We start from the raw sequence: 19,302 nt of genomic DNA, 5'->3' as shown, positions 1-19,302 counted from the left end.
AGTGGAGAGGCAGATCCTGCACAGCAGGACTAAATCTATAGACTTCCATTCCTTTGTGGCTTTTGTGGACCTTGGAAGTTGTTCTCAGCGGCAACAACCGTAGACTGAAATCTGCTGCACAGCAGAACTGCTGAGAATCACACCGGCCCCATCAGACCGGTGATAGCGTTTTGACATCGTTTTTCTTCTCCCTTTTTTTTTTTCTTTCTCATCAAGGCTAATAAAATCAGAGCAGATTATGGTGCGCGGGGCTGATGAACAAAGACAGAAACATTGAGCTAAAACCTCCTCACTCTGGTTTCCGAATGGACAGCACAGGACAAATTACTGAGGCAGGACTTCCCATTGTCTGTATCTGTGAGCAAGCTGTCCTCAAAGGAGATAAGCAGTAACATCCTTTCTTACAAAAGTAAGGCAAGATCCTTTGTTGCAAGGCAGAGCCACAAACCCAAGTTTGCGTATGGGCTGCAGTGGTATCCGTGCCTTTTCTTGGCTTGCAGATGTTCCTTTTAAGAGAGACTGTGGCTGCTCTCCCTGTCACTGCAGAAGGCTGTGTTTTGGTACCATGGGGTTTGGGTGGCAATACTGGCTCGTGGTGACATGCAGCCTCCTTCTTTTTACCCCACCCTCTCTCTCTCTGTTTTTAAACTGGCTTTATTCCCAGAGCTGGTTCACAGCCCAGCCCCGTAATTGAGTCAGTACAATTGTCAGGGTGAAGGGCTGCAAGGAGCGGAGTGTGAATGAGGGAGACGGCAAAGGGAGTGGCAGGCAGGATCTCCCTAACCTGCCAAACCCTCATTTTTCACCAAGCCAGAGTTCAGGACCGGCACATTTAGTACATCCATAATCTGACCCAGCCCCTTTGGTTTAAAATGCCTACCTTATTTACACACCTCTGGTCCATACCTTGCTGAGAGGAATCCATATCTTGAGAGGAATTGTTGCTGAACAGGTCATGTGTTTTTCCTCTTAAATATAGGGAGACGCTTATCCTCTTCCTTTCACATGCTTTGCTGCAAGATAATGGAATTTTTGAATGAGGAGGGGAATGATGTATTAACATATAATTTAAAGTAATCATGGAGTCATCCACTGGGCCCCTCATCGTGTATCTCATGTAAAACAAGGTCCAGGACAGCTGGCACGTGAGTGTCTCATCAGGGAAAAACAGGGCAAGAAGTAGAAAAGAAGTTCTCAAAGGAAAAGTGTAACCGAGGTGATTACATCTCACCAGCCAGATTTCTGAACTGTATTCCCAGGAGAGAAATATCCGAGTGCCTGATTCAGTGGTGGTCCGCTCCTACACACCGGTCCTAAAATAGCCAAGGTTAACAACACTCAAAATGTCAGCACTAGGCCCCCGAGATAAAACGCTATCATGATGAAAGGAGCAATTCTCTTCCTTCCGTCTGCAGAATCTGTATAAGCTGGCCTCCACTTAAGGAGCCTTACCAGTGCAATTACGTGAGTTAAGAGCTGGGTCTTTTGCTGACATAGTTATGCTGATAAAAGCCCTCGTTTAGATGTAGCTATACAGACGTACGCAGGAATAGCGCGTCTTTAACCTCACTGAGAAATTCACAGCAAAAAAAAAATAATAATCTCTAGTATAGACAAGCCCTTAGGCTCAGAACTACATGGATGTATGATTTCCTTTTGTGTGTTGCTTTTATTACAGGCCTCCACAGAGTGCCCGTCATTGTCATCATTAAGGAGCCTTTCTATAACAGCAAAACAACAATATTTTCCAGCTAGAGAACAGGCTCTGATATTCACAACAGCAACTGACATTTCTTTCCTGATCAAAACCTGGGGAAGGAAACTCCTTGCCAGATGGAGTCCCAAACATCACTAGTAGCATGCCCAGCACCTCCCGGTAACCTGTTAGCCACGACAGACAGCTGGTTCTTGCTAATCCTCCCTATTCAAAAAGAGGGCAGTAGCAACCTTTGCTGGTTGAACCTTATCACTGTGGTGTGAAATGCCACATTCAGGTCAGTGGGTATTCATTCTGACCCCCTCGCTATGTTTTGTGTGCAAAAATGTAATTGTCTCACTGTTGATCACTTTAACAGAATTATCCAGTCCCCAGGCTTTAGTGGTCATGTCAGCAAGGGTCTGGTCATGATTAGGACTCCCAAATCCCACAGAAGTAAATAAAAGTAGCCAAGACAAGTGGTTTAATGAAAATAATACTTATTTAGAGGCAAATAATTGAATGCACTGCAAACTAAGAATTTCGATCTTTTTAACAGTCACCTAGGAGTCAGGAGAAAAAAACTTCAGGAGGACTGGGAAGTCCTGAAGATCCCAAGAAAATGTCTCTAACCACAAGTGAAAGAAACAAGATGTCAGCTTTAGCAACACGTTCATTGCAAAAGGATCCAAGTTTTCAATTCATTTTCTTCTTTGAAAGAGCTTGTTTTCCTCAACTTGTAGAATATATTACAGGGAAAACATCTGTTTTGAAAGAAAAGTTCTTTTTTTGACCCCAGCGACACATTGCAAGAGCTTGCCTCCTAATGCCTCACAGGAGTTAGTTTGATGATGCCTTCTGACACCCTAAAGCTCCCAGACTCTACAAAGAGGTAGCGAAGGGATTAAATAAATTACTCGGTCACTGTGAAAAATCATAGCCAGGGAGTCAGAGCGCCAGGAGCCTGAGGTTTCTATGGCTATTGTACGAGACAGACAGCTTCATCTTGTCACCCGTGTAGGATTGCAGTACCATTTTTTTTTCTTCTTTGAACAAACTGGCTCATGGCCAATGATTTACCGGTCTCACTTCTAAAAGTGTGGAAGCCACTTAGTTGTCACAAAGCCTCAGACAAAGGCAGGAGAAAAGCTTTGCAAAAAGTCTCAGCCGTCCCTATTGAGAATGGAGGCTGCTCAATAGCTAAAGAACTGAGCTCTTAGTTATCAAGGGATATAGTAAAGTCTTAAATAATCTGCAGACATTAGAGGACAAATAAAGGCTCTGGCTAGGAAGTTATTGAATGTTCAAGGATTTCCAGTATCCTGTTTCCTAGGTGCCATTAAAAGCCCACAACCTTAAATTCCACAGCAGCTCGGCTCCCCCTGTGATACCATTATGCATACATGGCTGGACACAAAAAATGTGCCAGCTCTTACCTGAAAGCATATTGCTACACGCTGTAGCACGCAAATTCACCTCTGGCTGTTGACACAAGTCACCCTTCTTCAGCATCACTTTATTTAAACCACCGTACGGTGTGTTTGGCTGTGTATTAGAAAGAAGAAGAAACAAGCACCCCTGTCAGCTCCTCATCCTGCTAAGGCTGCTCGTGCCGCAGCACAGGGAACAGCCGAGTGCCCTGGCAAAGTGGGGGAGCCCGAGGGGTTTCCAGAGAGCCGGCAGGGAAGGATGGGCCAGCACCCGCAGCACCGTGCCCGGGCACCGAGGCTGCTCCCCGGCTCCCTCCCCAGCTTCCCCTGCAACTGGAGGCCGCTTGCTTTCATTTCTGGGTGCCTCCAGTTTCCTCATGGATGAAACATCCGTGCTTGGGAGCTGGGTGCAGCCAGTGCTCAGAGACACGGCCAAGCCTGTCCCGCCGTGCGTACATTTCCATCCCGGCGGCTTTGTCTGATGCCAAATCGTTCCTCACGTTGCCTAACTGTCCCGTCACCTTTGGTAACAGCCGTGCTTGGCAGCCAACCGTTTCCTCGCAGACTGCTGAGCTCACTGCCGCTCCAAACCTGTGTCAGAGAAGTTGTTCGAGCTGTCTCATTTGGTTGCAGAAAAATGAACTGGCATGGCTCACTGGTAACGTCAGCCCAGCAGACAGCAGGCCCAGTGACGGAAGGGAAGGGAAAGGAAGGGGGAAAGCAGAACCAGAGCAACCAGGCTCCCCTGCTTGCTCTGCCGCTCGCTGGCTTTCACAGCTGCAAGCAGGTCGCTCAGCCTTCCCGTGTTTTAGCAGCCTGGATAATGTACCGAGGTCCTCAACAGAAGGAATTCCACAGAGTGAAATGCGGGGATTACTCCTAAATGTTCTGTGTTCAGATTTTAGGAAAGAATCGGCTTTACTACAGCATCCACAGTTTCAGTGCTGCCCTTAGAGACCCAGCCAAGGCCCCATCTCCAGTACTGCAGTGGTGTGTCGTCCTAGCACAATTCCACAGTCATTCGCTTCTCTCTGTTCACTCTAGATTAATAGATCACGTTTTCTTGAACAGCCCTGTTTTTAGGGGAACTCTGAACGCGGGTGGTGTGTTTTCAAATATGTGTGGCCCCATCCAGTTAAGGACAAAACCGGGCTTCATGTGTTGTTCATATTGCTGGACTTGCCCCACACAGTACAGACAAGCTCAATTTATAACCGTGTGTGAACAACAGCCAGCAAAACTGCCCAAAGGCAAGGTTGGCTGCTCGGTCGTCACTGTGTAGGCATCGCTAACAGCACGTAGTCGAGTGCTAGGTAAAAGTCAGGCTACATTGCAAAGCCAGATAGAATTACCTTTCTGTTAACAAACGGTGTAAAATTACCCAGCTTGGCTAACCTTGAGTTCCTCCTGGTTTCTGGGGAGTTTGTGTCCCAAATTCCTTGAACTATATAATGATTGCTGTAATATTTTATTTTGGTTGTGTGCACGTGAAATAGGGCGGACTGGTAATACACCAGAGACTGTGCAGAGCAGCAGCTGTTACACTTTCAAAGAGCATTACCGAGCTTTTTATAGTTGGCTGCAGTTGACATCACGGCTAAATAGAGTCTTGCTCTAAAATATATTCCACCCAGCCTATGCAACCTTAAAGCCATGCATTGCTGGGAGGAGAGAGGGTCATAGGAAGCAGTGCAATGCCAGCATGGAAGTTAAAGCCTGGGGATGCATTTTCTTCTTTTCCCCACATTCATTAGGAGAAACGAAAGACTTTTCCAGGAAGAGCAACTTTTCCAGGAAGAAAAGTCTCGTCTTGGGACCCAGCATTCAAATCCGGCCCAGGTCTGCAGTGACCAGCAGCTGTAGTGACGTAGCGAGGAGGTGGCTCTCTTAGTGCCTCACAGATGACTGTCCGGACCAAAAGAGGCTAAAATCACAGCTGCTGCTTTTACACTCTTAACCACTGGTGCCACCGTGATGCTGCCAGAAGCTGAGTAAAAGCATCTGTGCAATAAAAACCACTGGTGAGGAGCATCACGCACCCGAGCCCCTTTATGGACCAGATCAGCAGCTTCCAGAGCTTTCAGGAGAGTGCCTTCCACCACACTTGCTATTAAGAAAATAACAAAGCTGTGTTTGGGGGAAGCTTATCCAGAATTTGGGATTGTTATTGGGAATAATGATCCCTTGAGGGTGACATCTGCTGCAGCACAGACCTCCTGAACGAAACCTCTGCAATGCTTTAAATCCCTGCAGCCCAGCCCAGCCCTGCCCTGAGGACCTGCTGCTGTGGCATGAGGGAGCACAGTTTGGGAACAAATCCCTCAAACCTGAAGACGGGGACTCACCACACTGACTCAGAGCAACTCCTGCCCATGCTCTGCAATCTCTGCAGCTAACACAAGGGGATTAGCGACTAAGGGAAGCCTTTGGGCCAGGATGGCCCTCCACATCACAGGGCTCCATGAACTCACCTGGGCACGTAAAAAGCCACACGCTTGCCCTGCCTGCTAGAGAGAGATGGGATGAGATACGTGATGTGCTTCTTCCCTATGCCTGCCCAGCATTTCTGTCCAGCTTAGCAATGATGCCAGCCCACAGAGCTGAAATCACACACAGTAATCAAGTATTTTTCCCCAAAGTATCCAAATTGTTGCCCGGGTTCCTTCCGGGTTCCTTCTTCTCTTTCCATCATGACATCTGTCGGCTGACGACAGACATGATGATACAAGAACAGGAGCAGCTGCTGTGACTGCTGTATGTAACTGGTTCTCTTCCACATGGGATATTTGGAAGACGCTTTTGGTCCAATTTCTTTCAAGGGTGCTGCTCAGGGGAATGTCCATGTGATATGATACAAGACATGCAAACTAGGATACAATAAAATAGTGGAGGCTGGAACACTGCTGAATTAAAGTTTAGTGCAGTGGTTTCCCCCGTGCTGACTGTATGAGCTCTAGCCCCCAAAATGTCTAAATCCACCCTGTATTTGCATGTGTCTGAAAATCTATACTACCATATTGCTGGAGATACTCCATGTGAACGGCCTGGGATTCCTGAGGTACCCTTCCCAGCTTAACATGCACTGCACCTGCCCTCTCAGTCTGTGACTGAAGATCGTTTGGTTTTCAGCTATGGTTTCTTCTGAGATCCTAAAAGACCTCACGGGAAAATGTCCATGTCTTACTCTTTCCCTGAGCTGCTCTGTTTCATCTTGCAGGGACCCACCATCCTGACAAGAAGTCCACTTAAAAGGCCAAGCCAGGGACGTCTAGCCTACCTTCACCAGGAAAGGCTACGAAATGTGAGGAGACGCATCACCGCGGTCTGAGAGCCTTCCTTGGACATTGCTGAATTGAACACACATTTAGATGGTGTGCCAAAAATATCATGGGTAAAGAGTTACTGGTACAGCCCTTTTCACAATCTGCCACTGTTTACAGTCTGAAGGGTGTGATGGCACAATTTGACCTTAAAACTGCATGGACACAAGCCTCCTCTGTGCTGGAAAACGCATCATCCTCCTAGCCAAGTGCATGGGCACGTACCCAGCGTAGCAGCCAGGAATGATCAGCACTACCTTCCCCTGGCCAAAATGTCAAATGAATTTCTGCTTAAACACGTGACACCGGCAACCACAACAAGTCCTCTCCAGCCTCACCCCAAGGTTGTTGCTGCCCTCTTTATGCTGTGTGCCCACCTGGCACCACACGAGGGGACCAGTGGAGAGCGTCACTTCATGCAGGGCAACCGAGAGTGGTGCCCTCCAGTGTCCCCACGACGTTACCAGTGCTGCCCTCCGCTCCTCTTCTGCGCTGTAATAAAAACACAGTTCTAACAGCAAAATCTCTGTTTTAGCAAGTACTGGTTATTTTCTTCAGGAAGGACATGGAAAATAACACTTTGCTATGTAACAAAAGCCGCACTAGGAGTATTTTGCTAATGTAGTCCACCCATAAATAGGTCTGATAGAAACATTTCCTCGCCAAAAAATGTGCCAGACAAAGCAGGTACATCTCTTGCTTATTTCTGCCGAGTCTACTGGAGGCACACCTGGCAAAGGTATTTTCTACTGAGCTTTCCCCTTCCAATTTATACCATGCTCAAGGGTCAACTCACAGATGGCCCAAACTTCACCCAGGGAAAAAAAAAAAATTGCAAATATCTAAACTATGGCTGTTCCGCAAGTGCTCCAAAGAGAACTTTATGACTCATTTTGTTCATTATTCATGATTTCTACATGCCTACACGGAGAAAACCAATAACCTGGGCTCACAGAAATAGAGAGGATTTCACAGGAGTCACTCTCCTTTTGTTGTAAAGAAAGCATTAAGTCTTTCCTACTGCGTGATGTGGTCCACGGTTTCTGCATCTGCTGAAAACACCAGCAAGAGTTTGGGAACTGACCCCAGGAAATGTGGACAGAGGAAGAAGGTCAGGCAGACCTGCAATGACCTGGTCTTCTGCAGCTCTTTACATGGTCCTAAATAAAATTCCCATCTGAAACCAGCTTTTCCACTTTGGTTTGCCAAAGGAACCTGGTGATTCCTTTGCAAGATGAGATAAAGGCCTGCAGAGCAGGAAGCAGGTACTGATCCTGCTTCTAGGATCTTCTAGGGACAACCCTGTGTGTCACTGCCAGCGTGCCATGCACCTTGCCTTCAGCAATGGGGCCACAGGCAAGTTACAGTGGCATTTGATGTATCCGTCTGGATGGCCCAGGCTTGGCTCTACACTCTTAATGGCAACTTGCTGCTGCGGAAAGCTGAAATGCAAAGGCCTGTTTGAGATGAAGGAGGTCAGTGGTCACACACGTTCTGGACACTTTGGATGAGGAAAGAACACAACATCCAGGGGTTTGCTTGTGTGGGCACCTGTGTGGCTCTTCATGTCTTGCAGCTAGAAATTATCCTGGTCCCACAAGGAGGAGCCTGCTCTGTGCAGCCAGTGGAAAGATCACCGTTTGTCTGAAGAGACGCAAAATCAAGCTTTTTGGGCAGGGAGGATCAGGCTTCGATCTGTCAGGATTTTCAGCGTCACCACGTTCCCTGTTTCTGCTGGACTGTTCTGTACATGACAGGACTCCTGCCGCCTTATCCGATAAGAAATACAAAACACGGGGGAAGAACAGTTCGACCAAGAGAGATTAATCACAGGAAACTCCTTATCTTCTCACTTCTGCCCTTTGAAGACCCCTTTTTCAATCCTGGCAAGATTTGAGAGAAGTACATCCTTTCTGGAATGCTAGAGAACCACAAATGCTGTTACGCTGGCACTGACCAAGGCAACCATGATGTAAAACACCCAGGTGATGCTGTGACTGACGTGATATCATGTCCAGTTTTGCAATTTCCAGCCACTGTCATAAAGACTTCTTTGTCTACAGTCACGCTTCAGGCATTGACAGTGAGCCTGAGGGTGGTGACAAGAGAGAGTAGCAGTGGTGGAACTGCACATGGAAACCTAAGCTACAATGCTGCTGTACCCTTTTTTGATCACTCAGCCTTGGAGCAAACTCTTGTCACTCCTTTATACCTTCTCTTACCTCAAAGACCTTCAGACAGCCTCCCAGATGTGAAGATGCGACAGCAAAAGACGAAAAAAACGTGGTCTTGTAAAGATACGGTGGGATGGCGAGGGTGGCAGTAGAGAGCTGCTGCGATCGCTGCCGCCTGGAGTCACTCTCGATCTGGGATTGCAGTTGTCTCATTTGGAGTAATAAATGTATTTGCTCTTTGGCACGTGTCCAGCGGCACGGAGAAACTTCCAGGGGGCGGGGGAAGAAAAGCTGTCAAGGAGAAAAGTCTTAAATCCCCCAAGTAACATGTGTAAGACAAGCTTGGTCAAATGCAAAAGAGAGGGTGAAGAATCAAGGGGACTAAAAGATAATGGAGAAGGAGATAAAAGTACCAATAAAAGGAAGGAGAGGAAGACCTTTAGACGACAAAGGAGAGGATTAGACTAAGGAGGTGACAAGGGCGTGCCCCTGGCAAACAGGGCCACGGTCAAATAAAAAATAACCCTGCCAGAAATAAAAGCAGGGGAGCTGAGCTTGAATAAGAGGGGAAGGAAAACAGCTGTCCTATAAAATGGGCGTGAGAGAAGAAGAGCCATTTTGAAGGTCTGGAGCAGGGCAGCGGGGGGGGCAGCGGTGCCAGGTGGAGGGCAGGGACGCGGCCTGGAGAGCGGGTTTGCAGAGAGGAGTGAGGCAACACATGGGACGGTATCAGGATGGTATCGGGTGGCTTATCTGGGACGGTCGAGGCAGGAGGACGGGTACCTTTCTGTGCAAACACCTGGAGTTTCTGTGTGAGTCAGACACCAGAAAATTGTGCCGTGGGCTTACAAAAACCAGGATAACCCACGGGAATAATGCCTACGGGGTTCGTCGCGTGGTATTTTCCTTCTTTTTCTTTTCTTCAGTGCAATTTTAAATAGCAGAGAAATATGACTCAATTCATGCATGGAAGAGAATTACTTCATCAAATGGCATAGTAACTGCTGTGCTCCCCAGCTACCATCACCAGAAACTGCTGATTAAACGATCAACTGCAAATCCCCAACTCAGGTGGAACTTCCCACCTTCCATCTACATGTTAAAGCTGAAAAAAATCTTCCAAACTGTACAGAGGCCTGAATATCTTTGAAATGAAACAACTCAGGAAAAAAATGCTAGAATAAAACAAAATGGCTTTGTTGCAAATGCCACAACACACAAGAGACCAACAGTCCCTTGTCTCCAAAACTAACCAGAAAAGAAGACGGGGAAACATTTAGTGTGAATGATAAGACTGAAGCCAGAGCACCGGCCATGGCATGTGCCTGAGCAGCAGCGGGGACGCGCAGGGAAGCCAGCTCCAGTCAGTACCACTCAGAGAGGGAAGACTTGTGGGGTTTCATAGCACCAGAGCGGCCAGAGGCAGAGGGTGGATCCGTGTTTGTACCGTAACAAGCATCCAACCTTACCCGGAGAGTCCCAGGTCTACGTATTTCCTTTTGGTTTTGAATCACTGGAGCAAAATTTGCTTCGCATTTCGAATCTTTTCTCCATAACCATGAGACACAATCTTTAACAAAAAAAAAAAAAAAAAACCAAAAAAAACAAAAAGGAAAAAAGTGAAATTCTCCGAAAAAATCTATTAATTTCAGCAGCTCACACATCACACAGATCCCAAACACTGCCAGACAGAAACAGAGAATCTTGTGACTGTCACTTGCGAAGTCGGGGTAGAAGGAAGACCACCACATGCAAGGGATGATGATAAGGGTTTAGGAGTCCACCAAGAAAAGGCACAAACAATGCCTTAACACCGCTTGCTGAGGTCAAGGAGCCTGAAAAAGGAAGAGAGGGGACTGTTCCGAGCTTTTCCTTCTGTTATTCAGTGCTATTAAAAGAGGATGTGGCCTCTCCGCTATATATCACCCTGCCTTCCCCAGCCAGCCCTGCTGCGTCTGTGTATTCTGGCTGCACCCTGGAGGGCTGCCGCTCCTAAGTAGGTGCTGTATGAAAAGGAGGTAAACAAGGTCCTGTCTTTTTCCTTAGCTTTTCCATTCTTATCTTCTTCTTCTTTTTTTCTTTGGTTCACCTGCAGAGATGGAGTTTTTTTCCTTTGCTCGTACAGTGAATTAATTAAACATTGCTGGGAGTTCAGATAACCCTGTAGTTTTATATATACAACCACCTGCATCAACAGTCATTATAAAATTCTTCATTAAGGAAAATATCTCCAAGAATGTTCAGACCTTGTTCGGAGCATGTCAGTAAGCGAAGCAACACGGTGAGCTCTATTAAATAGAGGCTTTAGGTTCTCTCACCGTACCACAAGCTATAAAATCAGAGAGGGGACAGAGACGAATTGCAAGGAGGAATTGTTCAAGCCTAGGGCTTGCTGCCACAGGGATCTTTGTGGGGTGCCCACTCTCTGCAGAAGCAACAGGGAGAGTCGGGTGCACACATCCTGCCCTTCTCAGGGTATCTCAAAACTCAAAGGCAGGCTGAGGTTTAACAGCGTCTAAATCCAACCCTAAATATCCCCTGCCTTTTCAACCAGCCTCTCCCATCTCCAGGTAGCTTCCTCCCCATTGCCCTTTCCTTTCCCTCTTCCCACCCCCACCATTTGCTCTTATCTCCCTCCCGCTCCCAAATCCTTGATCTTCCTCTCCCTCCGAAGGTAGGGAGCCAGCTGCCGGCCATCAGACTACTCTGCTCTTGCCCCTTTGCCACAGCCAGGTCCCCCCTGAACCTGGGCATCTCGCCCCAAATCTGCTCCTGTTGGGATTTAGCAAATGCAGCCCCTTGATCTTTTCATATGCATTTGCCAGGTTCTTACACTTCCCCCACGGCCGGCCGCTTTCTTCAAGGCTTTCTCTGTGTCTGAAGCTCTTATCAACTCCTCGGAACAGAATACACGAATGGCACCACCGGGTCCTGAAGTCACGTCTCACACCTCTCAGGAAATGGCTTACCCCACCAAGTCACATCCCCCTCCTAAGCACAGGGCTAAAGTCACAAGATACTATTAGTTCCTTGTTGCTGAAAACAGAGACAGCAGTTTAATTTTCAGAGGAAAATAGATCCTGCGTATATAGACGTAATCAGATCCCAGCCACGCAAGACAGTTCATCTCAGCGAGAACACAACCGCTTGTCACAGTGCATTTATTTTAACCCCGTGGAAGATCTGTGCGTGGAGCTGTTGGGCAAGACTGGCCCTTTACTTATTCCAGTGATCTGGAATAACTGGTGGCACTGCAGCTGGGCTGGGCTGCTGACAGTGTCCTGCGTTGGGGATCGACGTCACCAGGCTCTAACATCATCCTGGTTCTCCAGTGCAATGGGCTCCATCCCATATTTCTTACCTGTAGGACCAAAAGCCCTAAAAGGGGTTCAGCCCAGCCCCTTGGTCACAGATCACACTACTCAGGACACTGCGGCCGCGCTGCCATGGGTCCCACTGTCAGCCGCACAACGGGGCCAGCACTGCGCTCCCTTTCACTCCCCAGCCCCAGTGCCCAGGAGCCTGCTGCCAACCGGGACAGCCTGGGGACAGCCTGGGAGGTGTCCGAGTCACGCTTCTGACCTTGTACTAAGACACTGGACCTACCTCACTGTCTCAGAGGTGGAGGCGAGCCTGAGGGTCAGAGACAAGTACAGCTATTTCAGTTGTGCAGATGGTGAAGCTGAGGCACAGAAGTCGGCATTTTGCCTGGGCCCACACGAGAGACCAGAGAGGGTGCTGGCGATGCAAGAGTGGCATCCGCAGCCTGCGGCGCTTTTCAAACAAGTCACCGTACCACTCACACCCACCACACACACGCGATGGGAACGGTACAGCCCTAAGCACGAGCGTGCCATCGTCCATCCTTCTGAGAGGCAGAAGGAGCCCTGGGCTGATCAGGAAGGCAAAAGCCCTCTTCTCTGCAGGGTGCTGGTCCCTGTCTCTGGGGATGCTGGGATCCGTTCTGGGACTCCCCTAGGAGCAGAGGATGATGTGCAGGGTGAGGCAGTGAGGACCTTCTCAGCACCCTGACGGGGCTCTGGTGAGAAGGAGCTCTCAGGGACACCGATGAACATCCAAGATGGCCAGGCAGCTCAGTTCTCTCAAGACTATTTTTCAACGCATCTACAAATTATGCCGAAGTGAGGACTATACGCAGCTCACCTTCTCAAGCTCTTCCTTGTAGCCATGAGGGCTAAAACCGCAAACACTACAAAATGACAACTTTAAATCAAAAACACGACATCACTGTGAGATCTCAGATCTCTACCTAAAAGCCTGGATGTGCCTCAATATATATATATATCTCTCTGTGTATGTACACTGGGAAGACCTGATAAACCTCTAAAAGCATTTGGAGGCTGTAAAGAGCTTTGTCACAGTGACGAGAAGCAATTGGTGGGAAACTAAGCATTCATTTAAAGATTTCCTCTTAGGCAGAATGAAAAAAAACCCTCAAAACCTAAGCCTAGCATGCATTAATGTTTTTTGCTATCAGGGCCCTGCTAGAGAAGCTGGAAATTATACGGCATTTTCATGCCAGCAGAAGCTCTGGAGCAAATGTAGTTATGTATGCAACCATAAAAATGTGTCTGGTCTACAATTGATTTTATTTGTGAGATAGTTACACAGGCATTGCTTCTTCAGTATAGCTTAAACTTCAGCTAAGCTTAAAAAGGAAAAATGCATTTTTGTTTTTTCTTAAACTTTCTCTCAGTTAATGAAATGAGGTTTGTGTGACCACCGTTCCTTTTTTGGTCAGTCTCCAAAGCTTTTGAACCTGTTGGCCAGTTTCAAGTAAAAACCGATGTAGAAATCGAGATCTCCAAGATACCAAGTCTTTGCAAGTTTAGTCGGGAAGACAAGAGACCGCTAAATTTGCACTACTAAAAGCTTCAGTCTCAGGTTTAGGCACCAGAGAATTCACGTTAAAGATATCCACCAAAAAGAGAAAAATAATAAGCTTTGCTGGGATGAAAAAATACGGTGCAAGAGCTGCCTTCCCTGCAGAGTCCTAGAAGGAAGGAAGCGATGTGACAAGCCAGAGGAGACTGAAGACAGCAAAGGCTGTACTAGTGGTTACAAACCACCGCATGGCAAACCCCGTCGCATCTCATCCCCGGCGGGAGCGAGCAGCAGAACAGCTCAAGTGCGTTAGTTATCTAAAGGGGTGCGTTTGTTTTGGCAGCAAAAAGACACGGGTGAATGTCACACTGCTGCCTGCTCTTGCCATGCATTCTGGCATGCTTCCCAAGCCCCAGCTCCTCAAGTCACGTAAGGCAGGATCTTAATCTGCACGTTTAAAAGATGACTTTGTGGCCTTTAACAGCCTGAGAGAACCTCCCCAGCCTGACATGCAAAAGGCTGAAAAGCCAGCAGCCAGCAAACCCTGCACAGGGCCCATCTCCCCCTTCTCCTCCAAAATCTCAGTGTTTCAGAGCCTGTCACTGGATGCTCAGAGCTTGCAGCAGTGACATGACAGCGTGTTCTCCACCTGCAGCTTAAAATTGTGTTTTTAGTGCAGGCACAGGCGCATTTGGTATTGTGAGAGACCCCTCAGCGCAGGTACCTCAGTGCAGAGACACTCCCAGCACACACAAAAGCATAAGGAGTTTCTCTCTTGACAAACAGAGTGACGATCAATGTAATCAGCCTCTGAACCAGGCTGTAATCTCTGTTATCTACACAAGGTAGGCCGCTCTTCCCTTAGTTATCTCAAGTTTAGCCATCTTAATTTCAAAAAGCGAGCCACTTCTGGACTTATGTCATAGCTTCTGCCTCTCGAGGGAAGAGGTAGAATCCCCCGTTTGCGGGGACAGGACACAAATAAAAGCAAGTACGCAGAACGGGAAAGGACAAAAAAGTCTGAATGTCTTCTTAAATGCCTCCAGCCCTTACCTAGGTATAGCACCATGCAGTTGCTGACACCCACAAGGCATTGGAAACCTCCTCGTCAGACTTACAAGGGGCACAGCAGGATGCAAAACCTCTTCAGGGAAAGGAAACTCTGCTGAATCCAGACACCGTGGGTTTCTTCTTGCTGCAGGAGGCACGCTGCAGTACCTCACAGGCATCGCTTTTAGCACATGGGTGGGATGACAGTCTGTGGGAGCTGCAGAGAGGTGTGCCAACGTAGGGAGGGGAGAGAACTGGCAGAAGAAAGCAAAGAGCTGTCTTTCATGCCCTCCTGCTTGCCTGGGAGGAGGCAAAAGCCTCCCACTCTGATCTCCAGCAAACTTTACAATTAGAGCACTGTCCCCTGGCCTTTCTTCAATCTTAGATCCCTTCCAAACCAAGCCAATACAGAAGGGTGGCCAGGAGGATCCCACAGAGGAAATTAGTGTGTCATGCTTTGAGCAACGGGAAAGGGAAAATACTATTCTTGGGCTCTGGTCTTGCCCCAGAATTGCTCCGCTTTTGTGTCCAGCACATAATGCTGGTACGCAGAAGAGGACTCATCACTAAGCTGTATCAAGATGCTGGTGTGAGCCAGCCAGCCCAGAAAAGGAAACGGAGGCAGAGAGGGTGGAAGCACACAGAGGTCGGCACCAAAGGCGCGCAGCCAGGGAGGGCAGGCTGCCTACAGCTGCCTCAGCCACGCGCGGGTAAACTGCCGGAACGCCTGCTAGAAAATCGCCGGCAGACGGGTGATTCTGTGACCGAGCGTGAACCCCATTCCCTGGAGCCCGTGGGTGCAATCTGGGCTGCATGAAAGGCACCGGCCATTTTGCCCACGTGATTCAGTCGCAGCAGCAGAGGTGCACCTGGCCTGTTCTACAGAGCTGCAAAACACAGGCTTCCCATTCTGTACCGCAGAACTGGCGGTCAAAATGCACTCCTATACAACATCTATTACAACAAAGTTTATGTAGAAGTTTGTGGTTTTTTCTTCTGCTGTAACAAAGTGGACTTTTCTTTTTTTATGGTCTATAAACGTTATATCTGTGTCTCTTAATGAAAGTTTTCAGGCCTAGACAATGCCTCCATTCATCTCCTCACCAGGGGAAGCATGCCAGCAGCTGCTACAGGAGAGCTATTGGAACACCTCTGGTACCTTAAACTGCAAGGGAACCGAGAAGACTTTTGGCCCGAAGGATGTCACAGCAGCCAGAGATCAAAGAGTCAGCCCATTTCCAGATTTAGCAGTTGGGAATAGGTCTATTAGCTCCCAGTACTCGCTCTTTCCTGAGTATATATTCAATATACATTGATAAAGTAGTCGTCTTAATGGGAAGTCTGCCACTGAAAACCACCACGCTCCCGGGCAGCCTGTCTCAGTTTTGTCCTCTTCTAGCTCAGCACCAGATGCAGGTGTTGGCAGCCCGGGAAGCACCCACAGATGGGATCCCCTCATTTCCCACCTGGCAGTGCCCTCACTTGTACAGCCATCCCCAGGGCTGCTGGTGACCCACGGGTGGGGAATCCCAGAGCTGGATTTAAAAAACCCCCACAACTGCTGTTCCTGTACAGTTAATTTAACTTGGATTAGTTCCCTGATCATGCTGTGTGGACACACATACAGCTTAGCAACCCACCCAGCTAAAGGGAAAGCAGTGGGATGGGGGTGAACAGTGGGGGGGCTGCGGTGCCAGCAGCTACTTGAGCCTGGGCTGCTGCTGCTGAAAGAAAAACACATGTACGTGTGTGGAAAAAAAAAAAAACCACATTTCCCTGAAAAAGCTGCTCTCTGTCTGGCGTACATAATCCACCCTGGTCAAATCATAGAAACTAAAGTCAATATCCCTATAAGGGCATAATTCAAAGCGGGATTAAATCCTTCAGAAACCTACAGGATGTCACATCTCTATTCTGCATTACACAGGAAAGAAACCTCTGCCTGTGTTTGTCAGCAAATGTTATTTGATGTAAAATAGACTAAAATATTCATCATGTAAATGTAATATGGAGTGATTCCCTTTTGATGCCACCTGTAGCGTCTTCTAAATCTGCACAGAATCTGCAGAGTAATTCAACCCTCCCCAAGTCTTTTATTAAAAACCTAAAATAATGCTGTCTATGCTTTCTGGATCACCACTCACCTGTGCCCTTTCTCCACCACCATGCCCTCTCGTTACACTGCTAATTGAGAATGCTGTACAAGGCTCATCTTTCTGACAGCTGTCTGCAGAGTACAGGCCATGATTTCGGGAACAAACGACCTAGAAGCTTTATTAATGAAAGCACCCTGATTGCTGCATGTGTAAAAGCACAAAGGTACAAATGCTTTAGGACTAAAACTTTCAAAAATGGCTGCTGACAATCAAAGCACTATTCTTTCATACAAAGTCACTTTTCATAGGAGACAGTCCTGTAAAGCAAAAAGAGGACAAAACCCTTTTAAAGCTCCTTGGTGACAGTCAGGTACGGCCTGTTGTAGCGTCCGGGCATGGGTTTGGTGCGAGACCTCTCCAGCTGGGAAACTGTTCTGGCTCTGCACGGGAGCACAGAGCCATTAGCAAGTGGGTGGGAAAGGTGGTGACACCAGCGTCCGAAGGTGGTGACACCAGCGTCCGTCTCTGCCCTGGCTGAGCTGCAGCGGCTCTGCAGGTATGTTTAACTGCCATCTGAAAAAGAAAGATGTTTTCGCAGCAGGGGCAGCAGGCACAGCAGGAGGCCGCGCGCCGGCCGCAGAGCTCGCAGTAAAGCACTGCCACCAGAGCAGCGGTGGCCAAGGGAAGAGATAAGTTTTGTTTACTTTGAGTCTCACACCATGCCAGATCCCCCATTCACCAAAGCGGACAGCTGCTGGAGAACACCCACCTCCGCACCAGTAACTGGACGGAGCAAACTCCATAACCGCATCAGCCCAGATGTTGTATCAGAAATAACCCAGATGTGGGACTCTGCCCCATGCAGGGCGACAACTTCCCAAAGTCAAGTCATTTTGCCCACGTAAGGGGGATGCAAACCCCGCTCCGCTCTCCCCTTTGCTGCCCATGTTTTGAGCTCGAGGGCCACCAGCCATCGCCCCCCGGGCCGGGCACGGCGGGGCTGTGGTGTCCCGGCCGCCGCCGAGGCCTCTGGGCTGGGCCAGGCAGGGGACAACCCCGGCGGACACCCCACCAGCAAGCCGGGGGTGCGGGGCCCGGCGGGGTGCCCGGACCTCCGCGCCCACCTTCCCCGCGGGGCCGTGCCACCCCCCTCCCAACCCCCGCCCCCGCCGAGCCCCCTCCACGGCTATAAAGGGCGGCGGGGCGGCCCGGGCCCCCTCCTGGCCCGCTGCCATGGCCGCGCTGCGCTTCGGGGAGCCTCCGGCGGAGCCGTCCGCTTTCCCCGCAGGACGGTGGGCGGGGGGCGGCGGGCCCGGCGCGGCCTCCCCCGGCCTCAGGGCGCTTCCTCCGGCGGGACGGGCGGCGGAGCCGTCGGAGGGGGCGCCGGCGGCGGCCTCACAGCGTCGGAAGCGGACCAGCTTCACGGCGGCGCAGCTGGAGACGCTGGAACTGGTCTTCCAGGACACCATGTACCCCGACATCTACCTGCGGGAGAAGCTGGCCGACGCCACACAGATCCCCGAGTCCCGCATCCAGGTGAGGGGCGCCGGCCGCGCCGCGCCGCCCGGGGCCGCCCCCGCCCGCCCTCACCGCCGCCCTCTCTCCCCAGGTCTGGTTCCAGAACCGCCGCGCCAAGTCCCGCCGCCAGCGGGGACCGCTCCGCACCGGCCCCGCCGTCCCGCCGCCGCCCCCGGGCTACCCGCCGCCGCCCCGCTTCGCCGCCCTGCGCCCTCCGGAGCGGCCGCGCTGCGCCCTCTCCGGCCTGGCCCCTATCGTCCCCATCAAGGAGGAGGGCTCGGCCCCCGGCGAGTGGCCGCCGGCCGCCGCCTTCCCCCCTGGCCCCGGCTTCGAGGGCTTCCCGGCCGGCCGGCCCGGCGGGACCGAAGCTGCCTCCCTGTCGGGGCCGCCCCCCTACCCGCCGGCCCGCGCCTTCTGCGGGCAGTACTCGCCCGTCTCGGACGCCGAGGACACCAGCGGCTACTCGGAGTCGGGCTCGGAGTGGGAGGAGAACGCCCTGGGCGCCTTCCGAGCCCTCTGAGCGCCGGCAGGACCCGCCCCGGCCCCGGCCCGGCTGCGAGGGGCTCCCCCGGCAAACCCCCGCCCGTCCCGGGGCTCCGCGGCTCAGGGGAGCCGTCCCGTACCGCTCTACCTCACCCGGCTCCGCCGCTGTTGCACTTTATCCGGTAGTAACTGATTTTACCTATTTATTTAAGAAAGATACGGGTCAGCGCCACCAGCTGAGGGCATCTTTTCACACTGTATTTAAAGATTTCCGTTAGCATGTTTTGTATTTCTATTTAACCTTCTTTAGCCAAAAAGCTAACCAAATCCACTGTGTGTCTTGGGAACGGGGGCTGGTCGTAAAAAAGTAGAAGAGTGGGACTGGTCTGTCAGGATTTTTTGACAGAGGGGAAAAAAATAATAAATAAAAGTTTACATTCTTGCTGTACTTTGTGTGTGTGCCTGGGGCAGGGACAGGGTTTCTTACCTTGGCAGAGGTGGGGTAGAGAACAGCGGTGGTAGATATCCCAGCTGCAGGTTCCTCTTCCCAGGGCCTGGAGAGCCACGGCCAAGGCTCAGGTGTGAGTAAGAGACATAAGGGGCCTGAAGGACGGGTTACAAAAACTGCCTTAAACTATCGCCGTCAGTATTTGCTTTAGATCTGCTCTAAACAACCACCCCCATCCCTGA

At 50.0% G+C, this 19,302-nt stretch overlaps 1 protein-coding gene across 1 annotated transcript; it reads left to right on the top strand.

Annotated features, from left to right (window-relative positions):
* The first annotated feature begins 17,807 nt into the window (after positions 1–17,807).
* MIXL1 (Mix paired-like homeobox) lies at positions 17,808–19,302 on the top strand. Its single transcript, XM_054195596.1, has 2 exons — positions 17,808–18,147; positions 18,221–19,302. Exons 1-2 carry the CDS (start codon positions 17,845–17,847, stop codon positions 18,647–18,649), a joined length of 732 nt encoding a protein of 243 aa, XP_054051571.1. The 5' UTR covers positions 17,808–17,844; the 3' UTR covers positions 18,650–19,302.

Source organism: Rissa tridactyla, chromosome 3 (assembly GCF_028500815.1).
Source record: "Rissa tridactyla isolate bRisTri1 chromosome 3, bRisTri1.patW.cur.20221130, whole genome shotgun sequence".
In the NCBI taxonomy this organism is placed as follows: Eukaryota; Metazoa; Chordata; class Aves; order Charadriiformes; family Laridae; genus Rissa; species Rissa tridactyla.
The sequence above is the reverse complement of the archived record's forward strand: the minus strand, read 5'-3'. Positions and strand labels throughout refer to the sequence as shown.

Excerpts from the sequence above, each read along its gene's own strand:
- MIXL1 (XM_054195596.1), top strand. The coding sequence starts at position 17,845 with ATGGCCGCGCTGCGCTTCGGGGAGCCTCCGGCGGAGCCGTCCGCTTTC. Across the intron at positions 18,148-18,220 it reads TCCCCGAGTCCCGCATCCAG|GTCTGGTTCCAGAACCGCCG; the intron begins GTGAGGGGCGCC and ends CTCTCTCCCCAG.